Raw genomic sequence first — 24000 nt, 5'->3', positions numbered from 1 at the left:
CATATTTAGGTATCATGTTTGGTCTTTCCGAAACGATTATTTGTCTTGCTTGACGGATGCCACTTGACTTGTCATCTCTGCGAGAGGCTGACATCATTGTGGTCTAAATCTGCTGCAGCCCCGCGTGTCTCTCTAAATCCACATCCTTCACAATATTTTTACCTTCCTCTTGCAAAGTCAAAAGTCAAAGTCAACTTTAATGTCAATCTTACTCAGTTTGTGTTTACAGACAGAGAGAAAGAAATGACGTTTCCAACAATCCCGAATGTAAAATCCTATATACACAATCAACAGACACATTTACACATATGCACACATTAAGATAAAATAAAAACACAACATATAATATATACAAAATAACAGTCACTTCAATATCAATATATTTGGTGCAAGATTGTCCATAAAATGTGCATTTACTGCAGATTGTCCATAGCAGCGTAAAAAAAAGTGTCTTGTGCTGGATTTGAGTGTCTGTGTGTGTGTGTGGGGAGTTATAATCCAGTGGGGGCAGGGGAGAGGGGGGAGAGAGTTCAGCCTCCTGACAGCCAAAATACTGTTCTTTAGTCTGGTTGTGCTCGACCTCAGGCTGCGTAACCTCCTCCTTGTCCACATTTAATCAACAACAGTTTGGTCATTTCACTCTGAAGTGTAATTGCACAACTGTTGTGCAGTTCTGAGGATGCTGCTGTGAGTCCTAGGACAGAACACTTTCGTCATATAATCCTTTCACCATGCCATTAAACATTTTTAGCACTTGTTGCTGGCAAAATACTAACCAGACGCATATAGTTGCAATGCAGTTGAATCGTTATCCATTAGATGTCAGTGTGGGTTTTGTTCCTGCTACATATAGATTCAAACTGCATCAGATAGAGATACAGAGAGCTGCAAGGTCACTTCTTTTGTTTACTTTTGCTTGAAGCAGCTTCCCCAGCTATTTTTCTCTGGGGTAATTCCGAAATAGAAAAGTGGAAGGGATCGTTGTCTCTTTGGCTGAGAACAACATGGGTTTGGTGACGAGAAATTAATAACCTCAGTATTTATGTCCACTCCCTCGGCTGCACGGTCAGACTGGAAGAGGCTGTTGTTCTGTCATTACAGTTAAAGCAGTGAAATAAAGTACCCTGTTTCTCAAACCCCATTATTGTGTCCTTAGAAGCTTTAATGAATATACTTTAATTTTGTAGAAATCACTTGACTTCCACTAGAGGTCCTGTACATGTATTACATACAAAGTCATGCTGAAAAACTAAAGCCATTAAGCAAAGGGTTCCTCAGTTTAAATGAATATTTCCTAAATGTGGATATCCTTTGCTTAATGGCACAGGGAAACAACTATATGACATATGTGTAATTGTACTGTTTACTGTATGTAACAGTGTTTTATTTGCCTCAGCTATTTTTTTTATTCTAGAGACTATTAACATGATATGGTATTATTAGAAAACCCCAAAACTAAAGGTTGCCTATAAATGATTACAATTTCAGTCACTGTAATAGATAAGCAGCAGTTTTGTATAAAGCAGTTTCCCACACGTCCTAAACTGCCCAGAAGTGTCCTTAATTTATGAGTAAAGGAGAAGTGAGGCCAGTGTTTTTGTTCTCTTTTCCAGTTTTCTTGTCATTGTTATACTGTTAAAAAGAACTGAGCTATGAGAAGGGAACCTGAGTTCGGAGAACCAAGAGAGAACGTAGAGGTTTAGATGTACTCCTTAGAGTAGGAAGTGTTCTGCATGAGAGCTGCTTTTTAAAAATCATCATTCGTAAGAAGCTACTGCACGTCATCTAATGCAGTAATTATAATTTGTCTACCCACCAGTAGCAACAAATGAGTCTATCCCCTGAAACAAAAAAAAGCCTTACATCGTCTAGGCAACGCCACATTTCTTCTATTTGAGGCTTGTGCAAAAACAAGGGCTTTGTTTCAAAGGTATTTTAATCGGCGTGTTGTCACATCCCTGTCACTCATGTAAATGAAATGCCTTTCTGTTTTCAGTGTAAAGAGGGAGCGGGCACCCTGTCTGCCATGACCTCTGGAATCCGTCGCAACTGGATTCAGGCCATCATGACGAATGTGCGACCCACTATTGCCCCTGATGTCACTCGGTAATACCCAAAGAGGATTAACGCTTAAACCACTGGGAGATGAAACTACTGCTTTTTCTCACTCATTTGATTTAAATCCCTCTCTCCTCCTCACCCTCTCTTTCCCTTCTCTCTCCTCCCCCCCCTTCAACCGGTATTTCCAACCTGCTTCCAGGAAAAACATCTCACTGAAACTGTCCGTTCTGAAGCCCAGGTTGGAGTGCTTGTGTGTTGAATATCTCCCCCTCCTCGAACAGTGATGTAATTGCTCAGCAATGTCAGTCCCAGCGTGTTTGTCGTCCCGCCCTATGTCATGTGATTGTTGAGTAACGTCTCCTTGTCAGTCGTGCCACTGTAGACACACACTTCAATCACATCAACATACGAGAATAACCTTCCCGACCTTCTGTTGATCAACAGCAGAGCGTTTGATGATCCTTGTAGTGTGACGGTCCACTGGGTGTCTTTTGAAGATTATCACAAAACAACAACAATTTCGAGGAGATAGAAAAGGCCTTTAGTGAATAGGGAGAAGAGGGTCTATTTTTTTCCTGTAATTGCTCAAAAACTGTTCTCCTGAGGATTTCTTCGTGTCTACCTAAGCATTTATTGTTGTGCTTTAAAAAGCCATGTATTGCCTTTCAGACGGCTCATCACAAGACACTGAATACACACTATGACCTGCTTTCAAAGATTTAAACATTCTGCCAGTGTATCTTAGGCAACTCTCTCCAAGCGGAGAATGCGTGTTATTTTTGCAAAGACACCTCTTTCTCATTCTTGAGCCTTGTCCCTTCTCATTTTCCCCTTACTCATACCTCCCTGACACCTCCACACACAACGTGGCAAAAATAGATTATTCCGTCATGTTACTTTGCCCCTCAACACCACCAAGTGCCCATCAACACATTCTTAACATTAAGCCACTACTGTATACAAATAGCAGCTAAAGGCGACGTCTGCCATCAGGCTTACCCCAGATCACGACTGTTAAAACCGAAGCTGCTTTCAGTCTGTTGCAGGGTGCCATATAAGCATTTTGTTGTTAATGATTTGACTTTGAGGCATTTTACTGATTATCATGCTTTTAATGCACAATTTAATGATGCTGTTCTGCAACGAATATATGCATTTGTGTCTGTCCGGCAAAGCTTTATATAAGTGTATTGGAGCTTGAGCTGATATATGTGTAAAAATTCCTCATGTTTTTCTGGTAACATCCTCTTACATATATTTTTCCTTTTATTGTGCCTTTGTTCATACAGATCCCTCCCTGAAGAGAAGGCAAAAGCCAACGTGATGTTAGAGCCGTGTCCACAGGCCTCACCTGAGCTGAGCACAAGTCCTGAAGCCCCAAAGTCCTTCGTCCACACACAGACGTCTGGAAGCAACGCCTCTGGCCCTCTCTCCGAGCAACGTAAAAGCCGAGTCCGTGAGCGCAGACGAGAGGGTCGTTCCAAGACTTTTGACTGGTCCGAGTTTAAAATGGAGCAGACAGAAAAGCGAGCAATGGAGCGAGCGGACACAGTGGACCTCACTTCATCTTTCTCTACAACGTCCTCATTTTGCTCTACCTCCTCTTCGCCTTCCTCATTAGCGTCCTCTCCTATCTCTACCTCCTCCCTCCAAACCTCCTCTCTGTCAGGTGCTCACCCACCTTCTATGACCCCAGAAGCAGAAAAGGAGAGTGTCAGGAGGGGCGTCCTCCCACATGGCACAACCAGTGCCCAGCACATGCCAAATACTGTTACCGTCACTATGACTTCCACGCTTAACACGACATCCCCAGTACCGCCATCGATACCTGAATGCCATGAGCAAGGAAAGATGGAAGTAGACCACCCAGCACCAATGCATCCTGCTAGTGAAGATAAGAAGACAAATAAAAACCCGGATGTCCATCAAGAGATCGAGCAGCGGTGGCATCAGGTGGAGACGACGCCGTTAAGAGAAGAGAAGCAAGTTTCTATCAACACAGCTTCAGGAAACTCTAGTAACTCTGACAGATTGCCGGCTGATGAGCTTGCTGCGCTGCTAGACAAAGAGGTGCGTTTCTTCAGTATGGTCATATTTACATCTTAATGGTATTGGAGCATCTTGTCATTCATTGTTTCTTCAATTTCTTTCTTTTGGCCCAGTTGGGAGAGAAGCAGCAGGAGCTGGACCGACTGCAGAAGCAAAACTATGTTTTAAAAGAGCAGCTGGAGGATGCACTTGGGAGGGAACACAGTGCCAGACAGGGCTATGTGCTGCAGGTACTACACTCACCATCCATACTGCAGGATCAGTATTGGTTTATTGACAACATGCACAAATAGCATTCCAACATTTATTAAGAGAAATCAATCCTGAGTCAAACGTGGCACAGTAAAAGTTTGTACCTGTATAGATTATATTTGTGTTATAAGGTATACTAGCTCATGATATATCAGATGTATTATGTATGGCTACTGTAACTTATATAATATTCTACTAACAGGTGTGGGTGCTTTTATCTCTGAAACTGATACGCATGGTTGTGGTGTTCTTAGCATGAGTTTTCATTAACTGTCTTTTACGGAGTTTCACATCTCCTGGGAAATAATTGATTTGATCCGATATGCTTGAGGTAAGAAACTTGATCAAGGAGCCTTGCGCTGTGCTTTTTCTCTCTTTGTCTGTGCACCCTTTCCAAGCTTGATTTCTGCATGCTTATTGGTGTTTCAGAATTGCATACTTTAACTGCTTTTTTACATTGTGCATTTTTAAGTTACTACTATTTCTCATAGAATCAGAATGTCGTTTTTTGTTGAATAAATCTACTTAACTTTGCGAAAGTTAAGTAGATGGTCTGCTTTTTATTTATTTTTTATAAATCATTATATCAGTGACCCAGCAAGGTTTTTGTTTTTTTGGAAGTGGGGGGGGGGGGGGGGTTTCATTCGCACCTTTCCATTTTCAAGTCACCTCTGAAAAAGCACAGTGGAAGCTTGGGAAAAGCTTCAAAAGAAAGCTTCAAATCAAGAGAGGAAAACTTATTTTCCTGGTTCCCCCCGAGATGTGGTTCTCCGTATATGGTAGGTGAAATAAGGATGTAATTAATACAATTGTTTCATCAATCTTTTTCAAGAGTGCAACATCCCCTTCCTCTTCACCGCAAAGAGTGCCGTGGCAGCGCCTGCACACGCTTAATGAAGATTTGCAGGGCGAGTTGGAAACCCAAAAGCGAAAGCAGGATCTTGCTCAGCAGCAGATTCGGACACTAAAGAGAAGCTACACAGAAGCGCAGGATGCGGTAGACCACCATGAGTCTGGTATTCAGGCTCTGCAGACTAAACTAGCATCTGCAATGGCCGAAATCTTGGCGAGTGAACAGGCTGTTGCCAGAATGCGCAATGAGCTCAAGCTAGAGCAGAAACGTTCAAAGGAACAAGAAGATGAATATGGTCGTGGTGAGGCCACACTACGTGCCCAGCTAAAGGACAGTGAAGAGAGACTCCGTGAAGTAGAAGCCAGCCTCTTAGAGAGAAACCAGGCCCTCAGGCACCTGGAGCGCCAGCAGGCCCTGCAACGAGACCATGTTAGAGAGATTCAACGGCTCCAGGAGCGGCTGCAAGAGGTCACTGCTAGGATCAATGTTACCGAAGAGGGTCAAGCACTGAAGGAAGAGCGCCTGAGGAAGGATCAGCATAGCCTGCAAGAGAGTCACGAGAAGGAAAGACAGAATCTGTGTCGAAAATTAGCTGAGGCTGAAACTGCACAGAAAGAGATGGAGGTCCGTGTGCTAGAGGCTGAGCAGCAGGTGGAGGCCTTGTTAAGAGGCAGGCAGGCTTCTGGGGCAAAAGAAAGCAGGGAGGAAATGCTGAAGTTGCAAGAGGAACTGGCCCAGAAGACTGACATGGTGGAGTCACTAAGGGAGAGTGTGCGCAGGCTAGAAGAAGAGAAAGGCCATCTCACCTGCCGCTGTCAGGAGCTCCTTAACCAGATAGCAGAAGCAGACCGTGAGGTGAACAAGCTTCGCAATCGCCTCGAAACAGAAGAAGCTGATTACTACACCCTAGAGCACTCCTATGAGAGGGCTACTCAAGAGTTTCAGAAAATGAGCCAGTTCCTACGAGAGAAAGAAGAGGAGATCCGGCAGACTAAGGAAATGTATGAGAGGCTGATGGTACGCAAGGAAGAGGACTTGAAAGAAGCCCTTATTAAAATGGCTGCACTTGGCAACAGCTTGGAGGAAACTGAACAGAAGTTGCAAGCTAAGGAGGAGCTTCTTTGCCATATGAGTCCAAATCTCTTGGATAAAGTTGAACCCTGTAGTGCTGAAAAGGATCTGCAGGCCAAGCTTGTAGTTGCAGAGGATCGCATAGCAGAACTTGAGCAGCATCTTAATGCCCTGCAGCTGGGCTACGCTGACCTACGCATGGAAAGGCAGCAAATCCCAGACAAGAGCAAGAAGGCAAGGCTTAAAACATCCGCCTCCTTAGCAGCAAACACAGATCTCTTACTTACCTATGACAATTCATCCAAGACGGAGAACTCCCAAGATGATAAGGAGTCTCAAGCTAAGAGACCAAGGATACGTTTTTCCACAATTCAGTGCCAGAAATACATAAGTCTCGAGGGCATGGACACTATCAATGCGAGCACTGCAGACACAACACAAAATGAGGATGTTAAGGAAGATACTGATTTTAGTAAAGGGAACATCTCTGATATTACTTTCTCTCACATTAGTGACCCAGAGAAGTTCATTTCTATCATACACGCCCTAGAGACTAAGCTGCTAGCCACCGAGGATACACTCAGAAACCTCACACAAAATGTAGGAGAGCAATCCAAGCAAGCAGAAGATGCGTCTAAGAATTATCTAAAGATGACAGACACAAATCCTAACCCCAATAAGGAGTTTAGTAATGGAAGTGGGACACAGAGTAGTGCTGCCAATAAGCATTATGCCAAGGCTCTGTTGTGTGTGGAAAGCAGTCGAGAGAAAGTCAGGACTATTCTTAATGGCTCTCATGTTACCACCGGTTCACAGCTGCACTCATTGTCAGAGATAGAGAACCATTTGTTCAATGCATCACTGTTCATCCGACAAGGACAAACGACTGAAGAGCAATCACCAGTTGTCCATACAAATACAACCCCAGAGACTCTAGATAAAGAAGCTTTGCACCTCTTTGCCAAAACGTTATCATTTGAGGCGGTTGTTCTGAATAAAATGGCTTTGTTATTACAGACATCAAAGTCTGACCTCCTACAATCTCTTACCGAGATATGGGAAGACTTGGAGAACATTCAAAGAGGTGACAAAGAGTGCTTGGCTATAGTTTATGCTGATGTCTTGACCAGGAAGTTGATGTTAGAAAGTTCATTCTTGAAAGAATTGGAGAAAGCTGAGACGGATGTTGCTAAATCCAAAGAGGAAAGTGTTTCAGCTGATGTAGATGTTGATTCCACAGTTATCTTTAACACTTTAATTAAAGCTGAGCTAGCCTACTCTATTCAAAACCTTAACATGTGCTATGAAGAGAAATTCAAAATACTGAAAAGGGAGATAACTCAGGCTCATGATAACCTGCATCAAAGGGAAATAGCCTTGAAAACAATTATTGAAGCTTCCAAAAGCCCTGATTTGATAAATGTAATAAAAGAAGTCAAAAATAACTTTGAGTTTGGTGAACAAAAGTTAGCAGACATTTCCCCCCCCCGAACTAGCTCCCTACATGGAGCAAATTGAAATGGAAGAGGCTAGAGACTTGGCTGAGGAAGTCGTAGACAGACATTTGGCTAGAGAAATGCCATCTTGTGGTATTAATTCTATTGAATCGCTGCAACATGCACATGACATCTTGGCCAATGAGCTTCAAAGACAAGCAAAAATCCTCCATAAGTTTGCTCAAGAGATAGAAAATGGTGGAAACCATCCTAGACTGGCTAAAATGATCCACGGTCTTCTGGGCCACCAAACCTCACATGGTTTAACAAGTACCTCTGTCTGTATGCGCGACGCCCTAATCCAGGCTCAGGTAGCTTATGTGGCATGCAGGTTACAGGCCATGCATGAACAAGACGTGGGCTGGTGCAAACAGACAGGTCAAAACATGGATGCTCTTGTCCAACAGCACGCCCGAAAAGTCAACACAATCCAAGAAAATTATGAAGCATCATTAAAGGAGGAACGCTTGAACTTAACACAAGCAGTTTCCACTCTCAAGAAGGAGAACCATACGCTCAAGAGTGAGATCAGCAAACGTGTGAACCAGCTTTCACAGCAGCAGGACCAACTGGCTCTCCTGGAGGAACGTTTCCAGAAGGACACTGAAGAGATAAAACAGAGGCATAAGCACGAGCTAAGCCAAGCTGAGAAAGGCCGAGCCTCCACAGAGCTGGCCCTCATGGACACTACAGCTGGCAGTCAGCACAAGCTAGAAGTCCTGCTGGTGGACATGGAAACCATGGAGGAGCGGCACGAGGGTCACGTGAGGAAACTGGAAGAGCAGTTTGAACAGCGGATCTGTGAGCTCCAGCAAATCCACAAAGAGGAGATTGAAAAGTTACATTCCCAGTATATGGAAAACGTTCAATGTATCCAACAGCACAATAAAGGTCTTGAGGTTTACAACTCGCCTCCTTGTGATGAGGCCCCTACACCAATGGATGAGGAGGAGCAGGGGAAGGGGGAGGATGCACATACCAGGTCAGAGGTGGACTCCATGCTGGTTCTGAAGGACCGGATCCAGGAGCTGGAGGCTCAGATGAGCACCATGAAGGACGAACTGGAGAACAAGCATCTAGAAGGAGATGTGGCCAGCCTGAGAGAGAAATACCAGAGAGACTTTGAAAGTCTTAAGGTTTTTGCTCTTTCATTATACTGTAGTGATTTTTGTTATACATAAGTGAGAGAGTATTAGATTGAAAGTAAGATAGCATAATAACAAGCTGCTTTTGTCCATTTATCTACTAATATGCACAGAGCGATTGAATTGGCAATGGCTTGTTTCGAGATTGTTTGTAAATCTCTGAATCTTGCATCATAGATGGCATCAGTTTGCTTACATCGCTAGAGCCATACTAGCTGCATGTTTCTAAGGTTTGTAAGGTTAGGCGCTTTTATCCACCCATTTGGTTACCTTGACTTTAGATTTACAGCCAGTCAAGAGTACCATCATTTGATTGTGATTGGTATGAAATGTGCCACAGCCATCCATGGTACCCAGGTGATGAACCCTAATGACTGTGGTGATGCCCTGAATCATCCTGTTGTCTTATCAACGTTTGGATGAATTGTCAACACGTCATTTTATGACCAAATACCTGCAAAACTAACTTGAAACTGCAGGCTTTAATGCTCTCTGTAGTTGGTACAGAACTCATGGAAATACAAGTTTGGCATTATATAGACCAAACCGATGCACGTCAAAAGGGCTGGATCAGGGTGGGACATCCCTGGTAGTTTTACATAATAAAGCAAGGAAATATGTTGCAGGTTGTTTCTTCTTACAATCCTGAATATTAAAAGTGTAACATGGCTCGATTGCCACAAACATTGCTTCTTGATTTGGGCATTAACAGACAAACCATTTCCTAAATTCAATTATAGAAGGAGGTGCAGTCTATTAATGACAAAAATGCAGTCGATGATGGATTAAAATGTCACAGCTTTACCTCACTCTCTTACATAGCTGGGCTTCACATCATTAAAGCTTGCATGGATTCTATCACTGATTTTGCATGACACCATGTAGCCTAGTGGATGATTAATATGTATTGGACTTCATGAATAGTCACAAATTAGATTATACTGTAGGTGGTAAATGCAAAGGTAACTTTGCAATAACATATTCTTTATCCGTTCTTCCTCTAGGCTACGTGTGAACGTGGCTTTGCAACAATGGAAGACACACACCACAAGGTAATAAATGACCTCCAGAGGCAGCATCAGAGGGAGATCGCAAAACTTATGGAAGAGAGAGAGAGACTTTTGGCTGAGGAGACTGCTGCCACAATTGCTGGTAATTAAACTGTTTTTTCACCCGTGATTTCTAAACTTTAAACAAAACCAGCGTACAATAATTAAATGTGATTCCTTTTAAATGTAGCTATTGAAGCAATGAAGAATGCACACAAGGAGGAACTGAACAAGACCCATCGTTCCCAACTGAGCGGACTGAACGCTGACATTGATGAACTGCGCTTACAATACGAGTATGTTTTGAATACGAAAACTATTAAGATATTCCATGTTAAATATAACAACAATTAAATCTCTATTTAGGTTTAAGAGCCCTGAGGTTTAAACATGTGTTTGTGTTAATAGTACTACTTCGGTGGATTTGCAGATAATCCTTATGTTGTTGCAGGATTGGCAATTATAACAATTTGGCAGCTTGTCAGCGGCTGGAAAACTGGAGCAAATAAAAATAAAAGCTTTTAAGGAAAATCCCTTTTTTATGATTAGGTCCACCTCATTCTAGACTTGTTTGGTCAACATCAAATGAGAACTGTGGTTAATATTGTGATGACGTGCCTGTCCAGGGAGGAGCTGCAGTCGATCCACAGAGAACTGGAGGTGCTGTCGGAGCAGTACTCTCAGAAATGTCTGGAGAACGCTCACCTGGCCCAGGCCCTGGAGGCCGAGAGGCAGGCCCTCAGGCAGTGTCAGAGAGAGAACCAGGAGCTCAACGCTCACAACCAGGTTGGATTGCACACATGCACATGTACCTATAAAAATCATTTCTGTCCATGGATTTAAACTAAACTTTATTCTCTCCAACAGGAACTAAACAACCGACTGACTACAGAGATCACTCGGATGCGCTCCTGCTTCAGTGGAGAAACAGTAATGTCACCACTTACCCAGGGAAAAGATGTGTATGAACTTGAGGTATGTCTAAACACAAACAATGCAAACACACATGCAGTAAGGATTGGAACTTTTGCCTTCTGACCGTTCTGCCCATCTTGTAGGTGTTGCTACGAATTAAGGAGTCAGAGATCCAGTATCTTAAGCAGGAAATCCACTCTTTGAAAGATGAACTGCAGTCTGCTTTAAGGGTAAGCAAAAACAATCTTTAGATAGATAACATATTAATGTTTGTGTATTTTAGTAATGCTGCATTGATGACTTTTCAACAGGACAAGAAGTATGCCACAGAAAAATATAAAGACATCTACACAGAGCTCAGCATTGTGAAAGCAAAGGCTGACTGCGACATCAGCAAACTGAAGGAGAAGCTGCTCATTGCAACAGAAGCTTTAGGAGAGAGGAACGTCGATGGAACAGTCACACCTGGATACGGTAAATACGAAGTTTAACCTTATTTTGCATCCCATTGGATTTACCAAAGTATTTCTTACCAGATAGGGAAATGTAAACAATGTTTAAATGTACATTTTAAAATGGTGTGCATATACAGTCATGGTTAACTGTATCAAAGATCTACAGAATCGCCCTGTTTGTGCTCCATGTAATTTATTATGATATATTTGGATTTGACATAAAGGTGAAGCTCATTTTGAAGTCAGCATCATTAACCCTTAAATGCATGTTTTTCATTCCTATCCCTGTATAGAGAACCCCAGGTGCACTGAACCTCTATAAGGTTCATATTAAACTATTTTGGCTAAACTGTAGTGCTTTTTTTTTAGATATCATGAAATCAAAAAGTAATCCAGAATTCCTGAAAAAGGAACGATCAAACGCCGCCAAGCAATCAAGAGGCCTAAGGTCAAAGGTGAGTGTCAAGTTCTATAAAAAATGTCTCTTATTTACAGGCATCTGTCCCAAATTCAAACATACACATGGAGTAAATCCACACACTTTTAAGCTGCCACTTGAGTTGCTGTGTATTGTAAAGTTGTCATGTAGACTTCATCACTGTCAATCGTTCCACCACACACTGTGTTGCACAGTTACTCAGGAATTTTTTACTGAAAGTCTCTTGTCCTGTAAGTTTTGTCATCTTGTCTATTTTGTCTATCAGTCTGTCATTGAACAGGCATCATGGGATAGCTGACACTCCCATTGTGGGGTGATTCCCCCCCCAAGCCCCGCCCCAAGATGTTCTGTAGGTATAGCATGATGTAGCCCAAAGCATGCCCCTACCACCCTTGCATGATCTCCCCTCCCTCCCCCTTAACCAACCCGCCGTATCACAGACCCTGAGCATTAGCAAGCTAGAGGTTTTTGAAAAACCTTTTTGATACTGCTCAAAATCAGGTGAATGTAAAGCTACAGCCTGCTGATTAGCTTAGCTTAGCATAATGACTGGGGGAAAGGGAAACCTCTGTAGCCAGGTGAAAACTAATAAGTTGACAAACCCCTTTAAAGCTCACAAATGAAAACATGATCTCACTTGTATAATTGGTACAAACACTGAAGTTTAACATACACATCAAACAAAAAATCTAATTGTGCTAGGTAGTGAGCTTTAAAGGGGCATGTGGGCGGATTGTGTGTTGTTGTTTTTGGACCAAGCCAGTCTAGGTGTTACTTTATAAATCGAACTCTTAAGGATATACAGTTTTATTTTACATATATATTGTATTTAATGATGTAACCTGTGTATTTACTGCCAAACTGACACTTTTATTGTAAAAACCTTGTCTGTAATTGTTGTCTATGTCTGTTTGTGAGTTTTGAATGTATTTGTGCATTGTGTGCAACTCTTTTTCGTAGATCGCACATTAAAATATAGTGTGCTGTCCAGATCAGAAAAAGTTGACAAACACAACTGTTTTGGTATGTCTGTGTATGTCTCTTGTTTTCTGCACACATGCGTTTGTCAATTATGAAGAATAAATAACTTTATTTTTCTCTTCTTCTACAGAGCCTGAAAGAGGGACTTACGGTGCAGGAGCGTATGAAGCTTTTTGAGGCAAAAGATTCCAAAAAGATTTAAATTTTTAAGAATCTGCAGTTTCAGTTTTTCTTCCTGACCTCAGTTTTCGGTCAGATGGTACGGCCATGCCAGCATTTGCTGAAGACTTGTATAGGAAATGGAAAAAAATCTGTTACGGTCAAAACCAAGACCTGCTGCTTCCATCCCTCTGATTAGTGGTCATATTTTTGTTAGATTTTTTTAGGTGAAAAACTTTTATTGAATCAATCCTGTGTAATTTTTCTTTAAAAAAATCCATAGACGTATAATCTGTCCAACATGGAGATGTGTCAAATAAGCTGTGAGAGGAATACATGACAGCCTTTTTATTGATCCTCTATAATGCCAAAACGACAGCAATACACAGTATAAATAATATATATTTCCCAATATGAATTAAGTATCTGCTGTATTTTATTATTGTTACAGTTTCTATATCTAATAATTTTTTATGTGTTTAATGTTGCACCAGTTCTGTTGTACATAACTACTGGATATATGTTAGAGTAAGGTTTGCTATTGATTCTTGGGGCATCTGCTGTACTATAACTATGGTTTGATTGATAGTGGAAAACAATGTGATGCTAACTTGCTTATGTATGAGAGTTTTATAAAAATGGAGTGTCTGTGTGTGAAGGGGGATATAGAGGGGTGGGATTGCACTTATCACTTGACTACTTGAGGAAGCTTTGTTTTATTTGTCTCAAACTGGTGTAGTGACTTCAAGTCATTTATTGCAGTGCAACCAAACACCCTAACTTCTGTCAAATTTAGTGGAAACCCGTGACTTGTTAGTGATACTGGACTTTTTTTTCTTTGAACCTGGATTTGTGTTTGCTCAGTTTTGATTAGCGTGAAAATATCATCTCAGAAAACAGGAACTATTTAGGACGTTGCATGACTGTACAGTACCTTTTTGAATTGCAGAATGGTCATGTTGCCTCTTTTTCCTACTTTTTTGCTTCAGTGTGGAACTCTTTAACACTACTAAGCTTTGCTTTGCAAGTCCTACTGTTTAGGTGTTGAGATTGAAATGTTTTACTGTAAGCGGCAGTCTTGAAGCACTCGGCCCAATCCCTGACCTCTCACTGAAATCTAGTCGTGCCTCAACTGAGTGAAGAATATAAACATCCATGAAACCTGTGCAGCTATGGATACACACTGTATAGTATTCAAACCATGCCTTGTATATATATATATGCTACACGGAAGACTTCTGTGTTTTGTTTAAAACTTGGACCTTGCTCACTAGCTCTATATTAAATATATATGAATATTTTTTATTTTCATTTGAATGTATAACGTCAAATAAATGAAGTGTTTGGAAGTTTGAGTTATAGTTTTATTTTTTAGACACTTTTTTTTTATTGAAGACTCCTTAGTAATCTGTCGTAGATTTAGCATTTTTCCAACACAACAGTAATGTTAAAGCAATAGAACAAATGAATATATTTTTATTTTTAATGCTAGCTTTTATGGTATAAAATGACCTTTAATCCTTTTAAAAAAAAAAAACAGACTAGTTCAGTCTACAGAATGGTTGAAATATCAAATGTAAAATGGACTTAACTGCCCTTACAGTGAATTTTCTTGCTACATATTTCTCCTTTTGCTCATGAGAAAATACATAAAACAAAACACGTCATTTCATAAAAACAGCGCACACAAAACTTTAAAAGCCAAAAAAAAAAGGTAATTACAGTGAAATTATAGAACTTTGCAAGTCCTCACTTTTTATGTGGAAACCAACTTCATATATCAAGACTTAATGCACACTATTATTAACGGACCATTATAATCTTCTCCGGAAAGTACCCTGCTGTGAGCATGTTCCACTTTTTACTAGGCAGCAATGATGTCAACAAGAAGCGAGCCACAACTAAATGAAAACAAAACTCAGTAACTCGAGTAACGAAAAATTGCCATATTATGTTGGATTGCATCAATGCATCAGTCAGGCTGTGAACATTGAATTAGGGATAGGTTGAATATGTAGCATTCGTTCTAGCCAATTAGACGTGCCATATCATGTTCTCCACCTCCTTCTCCCTCCTCCTCCTCTTTGTCCTTCAAAGCATCGATCAGTCTGACCCAGAAGGTGTCCTGCTCCTGTGGTTCCTCCGGCCACAGCAGGTAGGTCTTCTTGCGAACAATCTTGCATAAACGTGTGTAGGGAGACAAGCAGCGTTCAGGTATCTCCTCCAGGAACACCAGCAGCAGGACGTCACTGCCATCGTATAAAAGCCTCAGACTGGCCAGCTGAAACTCCATGGAGCACCACTCGCTTTGCAGGAAATTACGCGTCACCACACAGATGGTGTGGCGAGAACCGTAAATGGCGGCCTCGATGTTCTCCAGGACAGCAGCGCCGGGTCGGAAGTCTCTGTGGTGGAGGCACAGCCGGAGGGGGGGTGCACCTGCAGCAGGCCTCTCCAGGCTGGGAACCAACTGCTTCATCACCCAGCCCTCATCCTTAGAGCTGTAGGAGATGAATGCATCATACTGGAATTTGGCACTTCTACGTCCACGTAGTTTGGCCCTGAGGACGAGCAGCAGGTAGCGCACAGTGGGGCCCTGTGTGTGCCAGGCCAGACACACACATACAAACAAAATGTCCACAACAGAGCAGGCGATGAAGAGGGTGAAGGAAACATATTCAAAGGAGCAAGCCTTTTCGTCAAACTGCCAAAGGAAGGGAGATTTCCTTTCCTCGTCGCACCGAATGTCGTACAGGAAGGACACCTACAAGGGGAACAAAATAAAATAAATGTACAGCTTTGTGCTTTTAAGTTAATTTATAACATACATTAATACTTTTTTGAGAATGTCAGCAGCTTCTTTTACCCTTGTTTGATTGTTGTGGATGGCCCAGTTCTTGAACCAGGCATTATCACAGTTACAGCTGATCGGGTTATCTGAAATGTCCAATACAAGCAATCTGGAAACACACAGGTAAACACAAAGTTTTATTAAATTCTAATTAACCCCAAATACCTCTCCGCCTGTAGGCTATAAGTGGACACAGTAGCAGTTCCTACATTCAAATGGTTTGCTTACACATTTGCATGTTTAAAACCCTTACTGTATTAAATGTATAGAATTAGTTTTGGTAGTAAGCTATCATGCAGATAGGTTTGTTATGTCTGGACATACTAGTCCTTTCAAATCAATAAAAAAACAGTCTATGAAAAATCTGATTTGAAAAGCATATATAATTTATATATATATATCAGATTTGCCTTCAGACTGAACGAGCCATCCTCTCTCCAACTCTTGGCAAGAATACGAATAAGGGTTATGTTACAAATGTTTAAATATCCTTTCATGAGTTGCTTGCATTGACATTTTATTATCTCATCACCTTGGCAGAGCATCCATCATGCTTTTGTCCACAGTGTGAAGGTGGTTTGACCAAACTTTGATATACTCCAGTGAGTTATCTGGAGGCAGCAGGTTAGCGGGGAAAACATCGAGGTCTACTCTGAGGGTCAGTAGTTTCAGACTTTTCAGAGGGGAGAATATTGCGCTCAGGTTGGTCTTTTTCATAGCCACTCCGACTATGAACAAGTTTTGCAAATTGATCAGAGGAACAAAGGCGTCAGGGTGGAATTCTAAAATTCTGCTTTGTCCAATCTTGAATGCGCGAAGTCTGCTTTGACCTTTGAAGAAATTTGGTCCAATGACACCAATGCATTCACGTCCGGGCCCCTGGTACCGCATGTCCAGAAACTACAAATTTGACATGGAAGTTAGACAGATAAAGAGATCATCAGATTGAACAATAAACACTCTTAATATATTACTCTTGAAGAAAATGTCATACCTCAAGGGAAGTAAGGTTGATGAAAGGGGCTTCATTGAGCTTAAAATGGAGGCGGTTGTTGTACAAAACCATTTTCCTCAAATTGGTCAGGCCAGACAGAATATTTGTTGACAGCATCTTTATGCGGTTCCCATTTAAGCTCAAATATCTAAAGTACAGATGGATGTGTTACATGAGTGGACAGTGAGGAAAGTTAAGAGAAGTTGAACACAAAAGCAAACTCCTTACCTGAGGTTGATAAGGTCTTCAAAGGTATGGTTTTTGATGAAAAGAATGATGTTCGAGCTGAGGTTGAGCTTTATTAGACTCCGCAACTTACTGAAGGGGTTATTCATGATGTATTTCAGCATGTTGAACTGCAGGTAGAGCTCCTCAAGATTATTAAGTTTGCTGAATACATTCTTTCTCAACCAACTGATTTCATTTTTAATGAGAGACAGGCGAGTCAGCTTCTTCAGAGGGACAAACCAGTCGGGGTGAATGTCACGAACTCTGCAGCTGTCCATGCCTAAATTTGTAAGGTGGGTCAGTCCTATGAATGTATCTCGCTGAATGTCGGGTGCATTTCTATTTAGCTCCAGTGTTTTCAGTCCTGGGTAACCATCAAATGTAGTACGAGATATCTGCTTCAAACCACAGTTGTTTAGGTAAAGTGTGCTCGTATTACCCCTGCCCAACTGGGTAACATGTTCGAGGTTTGCATGATTAATTATCACCATACTTGGAGTGTTACAGTCCATAAGGCTGGAGTTCGTCTCTGGTAACCTGGATCTCTTCAAGTCGACCTGCATTCATTTAAATGTACACAATGTTTTTTTTAAAGACATTAAACAAATATATAGATTTTGCATTATAATTAAGCGCACAAACCTCAACTCTATCAAGCTGTTCCATTCCTTTCAGCAGCCCGCATATGGTCAATGGAGATTCCTCCAAAGACAGAGAAAATGAGACCCAAGAGAGATTCCTTTTTGTCTCTGCCGAGAGTCCCATCAGCACTTTGGCTTTTACTCCCTCACAAAGCAGATTTTTCAGCCTGGGGTTGGAGGCAAAAACGTCAGAGTGTAGCTCCAGCTTTGGGTTGAAAGACAGAGAGATGTGCTGCAGGGCAGGAAAACAGCTCAGATTTATCATCCGGATGCTGTTTGAGAAAAGATCAAGACGCTGAAGAGTAGAAGATCCACCAGAGTCTCCACAGCTGAGACTCTGGAGAATGTTATTGGACAGATCGACATGTTGAATCGCTGGTAGGGAGTTAAAGATATCCGGAGAGATTGTGCCAAGTTTGTTTCGATTCAGAAGCAGGGTTTGTAGCATACTTAGCGCATCAAAGCTACTAGAGTTGATGTGTGAGATGTTGTTTCCGGTAAGGTTGAGTAAATTCAGGACACCCAGGCCTCTGAATTCTCCTCCTTTCAGATCGGCCAGCTTGTTCTTGCTCATGTCCAGGTATTTAAGCCCAGACAGATGACTCCATGACCCATGTGGGATGACATTGATCTTGTTCATGGACAGGTTTAGTTGTGTTGTGTTATCTGGGATCTTGCTCAGGACGTCAGTGAGGTTAGCTATGTTCTGGTTGCTGCACCTCATGTTGCCAGTCCCGGGGTAGGACATGAAGCAGCTTTTAAAGCCAAAACCACAGCAGCCCGAGGTGTTGAGCAGCAGAAGGAAGAGGGCAGTTCGCACCATCTTTCCCTGAAGGCTCTGTTTGCTGATTGCAACAAGGATGTGAAATAAAAAAATATTAGTTCATAAATGCGTCATGGGTTAAACAAACCATAATCTCATAATTTCCTAATCTTTGCTTGTTGGGGACAACGAGATGCGCTCTCTTAAATACGAGTGGATTTAATCAATTAATGTTCTTTACATTTTGAGAAATCATAATTTTTTTTAACGTAGGCTAAGTTTTTTGCTGCAGCAGCCAAGTAATTGGCAAATATTATGAAAATCGATAAATGTATAAATACATGTTGCATGAAACATGTGAAAAAATGCTGATTTTAGCCCCTCAAGTTTGGAGATTTCCCGATTGTAGTGACTTTCTTAATTTTAGTAGGGTAAGGGCTTTGGACTGATAAAACAAGACATTTAAAGACAAATACTTGACATAGAGAAACTGGAATGGCAGAAAATTGTTCATGGAAATAATTAATATTTGTAGCCCGAACTATAGGCATTTTGCATTTTACATTTTACCTTGACATTATTTTTTCATAAAAAAGGTTTACCCCCCCTAACCTTCATTTCTGTATGGGGGAGAAAACCCACTAATATTCATATGACACTTTAAAGTTACATCTAAAATACCTTTTTACTTCTATTACTTTTTTGTTCTTCTTACTTAGAGTACAGGGTTACTTCTTCTTACTTTCTTAATATGTAAATAAACTTTGATTTCCTTCAAAATGTAATAATATACAGGATGTTGCAGCCTAAACAATTACAAAATATAAACTTACCCTTGTCGTTCTTCTTATGCTGCTTTACTTTACCTAACTGCACTTCCTATTTTAACTGGCTTCAGTTCTCTTTGCATGTCTAAATAAACCCTAATCCTTTTGAGGAAGGATGTTATTGTTTAGAGCTGTGTGTATACCACAGTCTATGGTGTATACCCAACATTTTCACACGTCTAGGTTGTGAAATGGCGAGTCATGGTAGATATTATTTAAAGATATACTGATTATTCTGTCTTAGTTTCATACTAAGAAAATGCTTTAAATCATGTTTTCCACAAGAGGGAGCTATCTACCTGGATCCTGCATCTAGTGAAGGCACATCAAACATGGTGCGTCAATACTTTAAATGTATAAAATATCCAAATTGGCATTTAGCAAAAACCCATAAACCACTCAGAGACACTGTGCCAGCATTTAGATTGTAATTGTTTTGGGGAGATTTACCTTTTAAGAGACCCAAAGTGATACTAAACTGTTCTTTTGTGTCACCTTTACCCACAACTACTGTAACACTTCAGATAAGTAGGCAAATGGGAAAAAAACAGTATTGTTCAAGCCAATTAACTTTATTATTTGGTGAGAATAAAGATAATTGTTTTGTTAATTTTTTAACAAATCGAATTGCCCGTGGGCGTTTTGTCGTCCTTCTATGTGATGCTTGAATAATACATATATGCATGACGTAAATTACTTTTTGGTACTATTTGTTAGGAAAATGGCTTCGTTTTGATAGAATATAGCCAGTAAAATTACAAACAGATTTACGACTTAATTCAAGACATTCAACCAATATAAAAACTCAATAGATAACTGTTGGATGAGACAGGCATGTTGACCTCTTCATGCTGAACATCCACCGTGGGCTCCTCTGGTCCTGGCGGCTGACCTTTGCGTCTGTGCAGTGGGTGTGAGGGCGGGGAAGGGGCCAGTGGACCTGAGTCAGCCCTGGGGGCGACAGGTAGTCCGCCGTTTAGTCCGCGTGGAGCTTGGCCCCGGGGCCCTGACCTTTGCAACGGGGCTCCTTGATCCACGAGCAGAGGCACAGGTGACCCCACTGATGGAGATGTAGCTAGAGGAGCTGCTTCACCTTTAGCACACAGGCTGAGCTGCCAGTATGAGTCCGTTTGTCTCTTATTTAGACTTTAAACGATAGTAATGACAGCCTTATAGTCAAATAAATAATGTTAAAATAGCCTATACATTGTTTTTCCTTTATACAATGTACTCCATTCCCATTTTTCCTTTATTTGTTCATAAGAAATAATGAAACCCTTTGTTTTTTTAACTTATTTTATTCAAAGAAATACAGTGTGTATAATACAATTTAGTGTCATGAAGTGAAATAATGCAGTCCAACATGACATCATCCATATAAAAAACATTGACCCTTTTTAACATTTTACTCACATTTATTATATTACAATATTTACACATCCATTCAAAGAATTGTCTCTCAGTGTGATTTTAATGGACTTAACAGTTCATGGAAGTTACTGTTAAGTGCTTAACAAAATATTTGTTAGGATAATCTTATTGTAACAATCAATGTAGTGCATTTTGTAAGACTTCTTTTCAAAATTCATTCCCGGTTTGTCTTGTAAGGTGCAACATGTTTGAGGTCTTTTTGACGTTAAACTGAGGATGAGTGGCAGTCCTCCTCAAAGCCAGTGAAATGTGAAGGCATGCCAGTAATAATGGGCATTTAAACATCTGTATTTGAGTCACTTATAATACAGTCAGATGACCAAAAGTTCAATTGTCAGTAGCCGTCAAAGGGCTCGGAGGATGGGCTTCTAGTCGCTGTATAGACAGGGGCCTCTTTTGGGTTTTGCCGGAGGAAGGGATATCGGTGAACACCACTGATCGTCCGTCGGGGCAAAGCAATACGCTGGAGTCCGCCTCACACTTGGTGGTTCTGCTCGGCCACAAAGCCTCAGCAGAACTGGGCCTCATGCCGAGACCACCAGGAGAGAGAACCTCTGTGTTCACCGCTGACGCCTGACTCATCTTGATCAGCATGTCCAACGACTGCTTACGACTCTCCAGCGACGCCTTCATCGCCTTCCTCTCATTCTCTTCTTCCTCCTTTTTCTCCTCAAGCTCCTCATCCTCCTCTTCTGTCTCTGTGGCGTTGTCTTTACCGTCCTCTCTTGTGCTGCGATCTCCAACCACATCCGTCTGGTCCCTCTTCACCGACAGGTCGAGGGGTCCGTCGCTCTGGCGAGAAGACCTCTCCAGAGCCGTGTGGATGTGGGAAAGCTCGCTGCGTATTTTTCCCAAGTGTTCCCAGAGGTGACGCTGCGCGGGAAGGTCCTCTTTCTCCAGGTGGGAGATCTTGCGCTCAGCTTCCTGGTACTCCTGCAAGGCCTTGGAGAGGTCACTGAGGAGCGCAGCCACGGACTCTGAAGCCCCCTCCCCTATTGTTCTGGCAGCATTCGGGTCCTGTCTATTGGGACCCCCACAGGTAGACTGAGAGGTTGTTTCACTGCTGGGACTGGTGAGATGTTCGCTGTACCACAGATCAGTATGCCGTATCGGCAGCTGAGCATCCTGAAAACTGAGGATATGAAAGGTTTAGGACTTTTGCATTTGTAAATATGTAACATTTAAAACTACAAATCAACCAATTGCGTTATTCACTTTAGATAATGATGGATAAAAGTGACATTTGTGTTGCTACGTGATAAAATAAGGAAATTGTATTGACTTGAAATCCTTACCTTCCATGGAAGAGAAGTTTGTCTGCCGTCATGTTCAGATTTGATGCAGTCTGAATATTCTTCAGAAGGTCCAAAGCAAAACCACCCATGTTCGGCTTCTTCTCCAAAGGTGCCTCATGGTTCCCAATTGGGGCCCCTGTCCTTTTGAGGCACCAATTTGCTTTGCCCTCCTTGACTGTAGCCTGCAGTTTATCGGCCAACCTGTACCCGTGTTCGGGGGAGTCCCTCTGAGGCGACACCCAGCCAGCAGGGGAGACAGCGGCTGCCCCTGGCCGCAAAGCAGGCACTTTCCACAGATTTACTTTAGGCTGAAAACCAGACGAGGGACTCGCTTCTAGACTGTTTGTGGACGTCTTGAGCGCTTTGCTGGCGTCGCTTTGACCCGAGGCCGGTCCGAACGCGTGCTCGCACAGGAAGGGGTAGTAGAGGCGAGGGGGGATAAGAGCTCTGTCTGTGTGGGTGCTCGAGGCCGGGTGCATCAGCTGAGCGGCCGACGCCAGGAAGGGAAGCTGGGCGAGCTGAGCGTGGGTCTGGGCGGCGGTGGCGGCAGCGGGAATAGCTGAGTTCATGTAGGAGAAGAGGCTGGGGGTGATCGGGTAACCCATCCCGAGCAATGACAGGTTGAGTCCAGTGGGATCCTGGTAATCCATCAGGTTTGGCGGAGGAGGGTAACAGGGGATGGAACTACCCACTCGGGGCTGGGCACCTTCAGCTTTGGCCTTCGTGTGGCTGGACGCCAACAACCGCCACTGCTCCGACAGCAGACTGGGAGCAGTCAGATATGCCTTGGATAGCTTGTAGTGTTTCAGCTGGGCTTCTACTTCTACTGCGCGCGCTCTTAAAAGCTGATCTTCCAGGGAGAGCATGTCGGCCATCAGAAACTCAGACTCTGGCTGTTTGATTTTCTTGGTGGTGCACTCTGCAGCGTCTCCTCTCTCTTTCCTCAACCCAGTGACCTCTAATCGCTCTCCTCGTCCTCCTTCTTCCTCATCTTCTGCTCCCTGGCTTTCCCTGTCCTCACCTTCCTCCTCCAAGGACTTTCGTTCCTCAGTCCGTGTCATTTCTATGCCATTTTTCCCATGTGCCTGCTGAAGGGGTCGTAGCTGTTCTGGGTGCAGGATGTTGCCCTTTTTATAGGGCCAGTCGGACTCTATGAGCAGGGACAGAGAGTTCTTGCACAGGCTGTACTTCATGTGGTTGTACAGGTGGGACTTCTCCATGCAGGTGAACGGGCACTGGAAGCATTTGTAGTTGTATGGTTTGCCCCATGGCCGGGGAATGTAGTGAGGCTTCTTAGGCTTGCGTTCCTTGTGTTTGCTGATGGACGTCACTTTACAAGCGTCGTCCTTGGACATGATTGAGTCTTGATATTTTAAAGATTAAATTGTAATAAAATGGTGATGATTCAAGACAGATTTTAAGATTGTATGTCTTTCGTGCCAGGGTTCATTTAATTGTTTATCCTTCTGTTGGGTCGATGAAAAAGAGCATTTCTTGAACCTGCGAACACATAAGACAGTTTTGTATGAATAAAATGATATTTCAAAAACATCAGCAGCAAAATAACATGTTAATGTATTTGTTCTGAGAAAAAGGAACAGCTTGCAGGAATGCAGATTTGTAAGGAATATAAATATCCACAATAAAGTTATTTGTGCACTGAAGGGTGCTATATATCATTATGCACATATGTGTGTTAAGAGAGCACATTTGTTGTCTGCCTGCGCTGAGCGTTGCCACTAACCTAACTGCAGGGAGGCCTAGCTGCTCCGTTCTCACTGTACCTGCCACTACTCATTAGTTCCAGTGCAGCACCAGGCGCTAGCAGGGTACGGGGCTGGGGGGCAAAACAGGGGGGTCTCTGCACCTGTGCGTCGGGCCCTCAAAACACTAACAGGCGCGCTTGAGCTTAAGGCCCGACCCTCGGAGGCCGGCTACAGGCGCAGTGTGGCCAGGCTGAGGGGCTGCAGGTATGGAGGGGAGAGGAGTCGGGGGTTTGAGGCCTGGTTCCTAATGAGAGCCTGGCGTCGTGCCTAAAGGGCGTC

General features: G+C 42.5%; 3 protein-coding genes across 10 annotated transcripts in view; 1 reads left to right on the top strand and 2 right to left on the bottom strand.

Annotated features, from left to right (window-relative positions):
- si:ch73-103b11.2 (myosin phosphatase Rho-interacting protein) overlaps positions 1 to 14274 on the top strand; it is a 48875-nt gene extending 34601 nt beyond the window's left edge. For 3 of the 8 annotated variants that reach the window (XM_034118931.1, XM_034118928.1, XM_034118930.1), the window contains 5 exons: positions 1997 to 2106; positions 2261 to 2299; positions 3351 to 4131; positions 4224 to 4340; positions 5195 to 8240. In XM_034118931.1, coding sequence (XP_033974822.1) covers positions 1997 to 2106; positions 2261 to 2299; positions 3351 to 4131; positions 4224 to 4340; positions 5195 to 7804 — 3657 coding nt within the window. In that variant the 3' untranslated portion in view covers positions 7805 to 8240. Of the gene's footprint in view, positions 1 to 1996; positions 2107 to 2260; positions 2300 to 3350; positions 4132 to 4223; positions 4341 to 5194; positions 8241 to 9931; positions 10080 to 10166; positions 10273 to 10602; positions 10763 to 10843; positions 10952 to 11034; positions 11122 to 11202; positions 11366 to 11715; positions 11802 to 12050; positions 12135 to 12896 lie in introns of those variants that run through there. The other 5 variants (XR_004555032.1, XR_004555033.1, XM_034118932.1 and 2 more) reach the window with 5 other exon arrangements.
- A 180-nt stretch (positions 14275 to 14454) lies between these two features.
- On the bottom strand, positions 14455 to 19278 carry LOC117473369 (toll-like receptor 13). Its single transcript, XM_034118934.1, has 7 exons — positions 19236 to 19278; positions 17641 to 18484; positions 16999 to 17555; positions 16771 to 16918; positions 16309 to 16676; positions 15792 to 15885; positions 14455 to 15689 (listed from the first exon to the last, which is right to left on the bottom strand). The coding sequence occupies exons 2-7, from the start codon at positions 18460 to 18462 to the stop codon at positions 14952 to 14954; spliced, it is 2727 nt and encodes a 908-aa protein (XP_033974825.1). The 5' UTR covers positions 18463 to 18484; positions 19236 to 19278; the 3' UTR covers positions 14455 to 14951.
- Positions 19279 to 20987: 1709 nt separating this feature from the next.
- Positions 20988 to 23310, bottom strand: prr35 (proline rich 35). The gene is made up of 3 exons (XM_034118974.1): positions 21956 to 23310; positions 21405 to 21792; positions 20988 to 21320 (listed from the first exon to the last, which is right to left on the bottom strand). Exons 1-3 carry the CDS (start codon positions 23308 to 23310, stop codon positions 20988 to 20990), a joined length of 2076 nt encoding a protein of 691 aa, XP_033974865.1.
- Positions 23311 to 24000: the final 690 nt, after the last annotated feature.

Source organism: Trematomus bernacchii, unplaced genomic scaffold (genome assembly GCF_902827165.1).
Source record: "Trematomus bernacchii unplaced genomic scaffold, fTreBer1.1, whole genome shotgun sequence".
NCBI classification, from domain to species: Eukaryota; Metazoa; Chordata; class Actinopteri; order Perciformes; family Nototheniidae; genus Trematomus; species Trematomus bernacchii.
Note: the sequence above shows the minus strand (reverse complement) of the source record. Positions and strands in the feature narration are given on the sequence as shown.

Bases quoted from the DNA above. Each gene is read 5' to 3' on its own strand.
- prr35 (XM_034118974.1), bottom strand. From the start codon at position 23,310: ATGTCCAAGGACGACGCTTGTAAAGTGACGTCCATCAGCAAACACAAG. The intron at 21,793-21,955 runs GTAAGGATTTCA...TCATATCCTCAG, and splicing joins AAACTTCTCTTCCATGGAAG to TTTTCAGGATGCTCAGCTGC. The intron at 21,321-21,404 runs GTTGGAGATCGC...GAGGAGAAAAAG, and splicing joins AGAGGGACCAGACGGATGTG to GAGGAAGAAGAGAATGAGAG.
- LOC117473369 (XM_034118934.1), bottom strand. From the start codon at position 18,462: ATGGTGCGAACTGCCCTCTTCCTTCTGCTGCTCAACACCTCGGGCTGC. The intron at 16,919-16,998 runs GTAAGGAGTTTG...TCTGTACTTTAG, and splicing joins GAAGACCTTATCAACCTCAG to ATATTTGAGCTTAAATGGGA. The intron at 16,677-16,770 runs GTATGACATTTT...TCAAATTTGTAG, and splicing joins TCAACCTTACTTCCCTTGAG to TTTCTGGACATGCGGTACCA.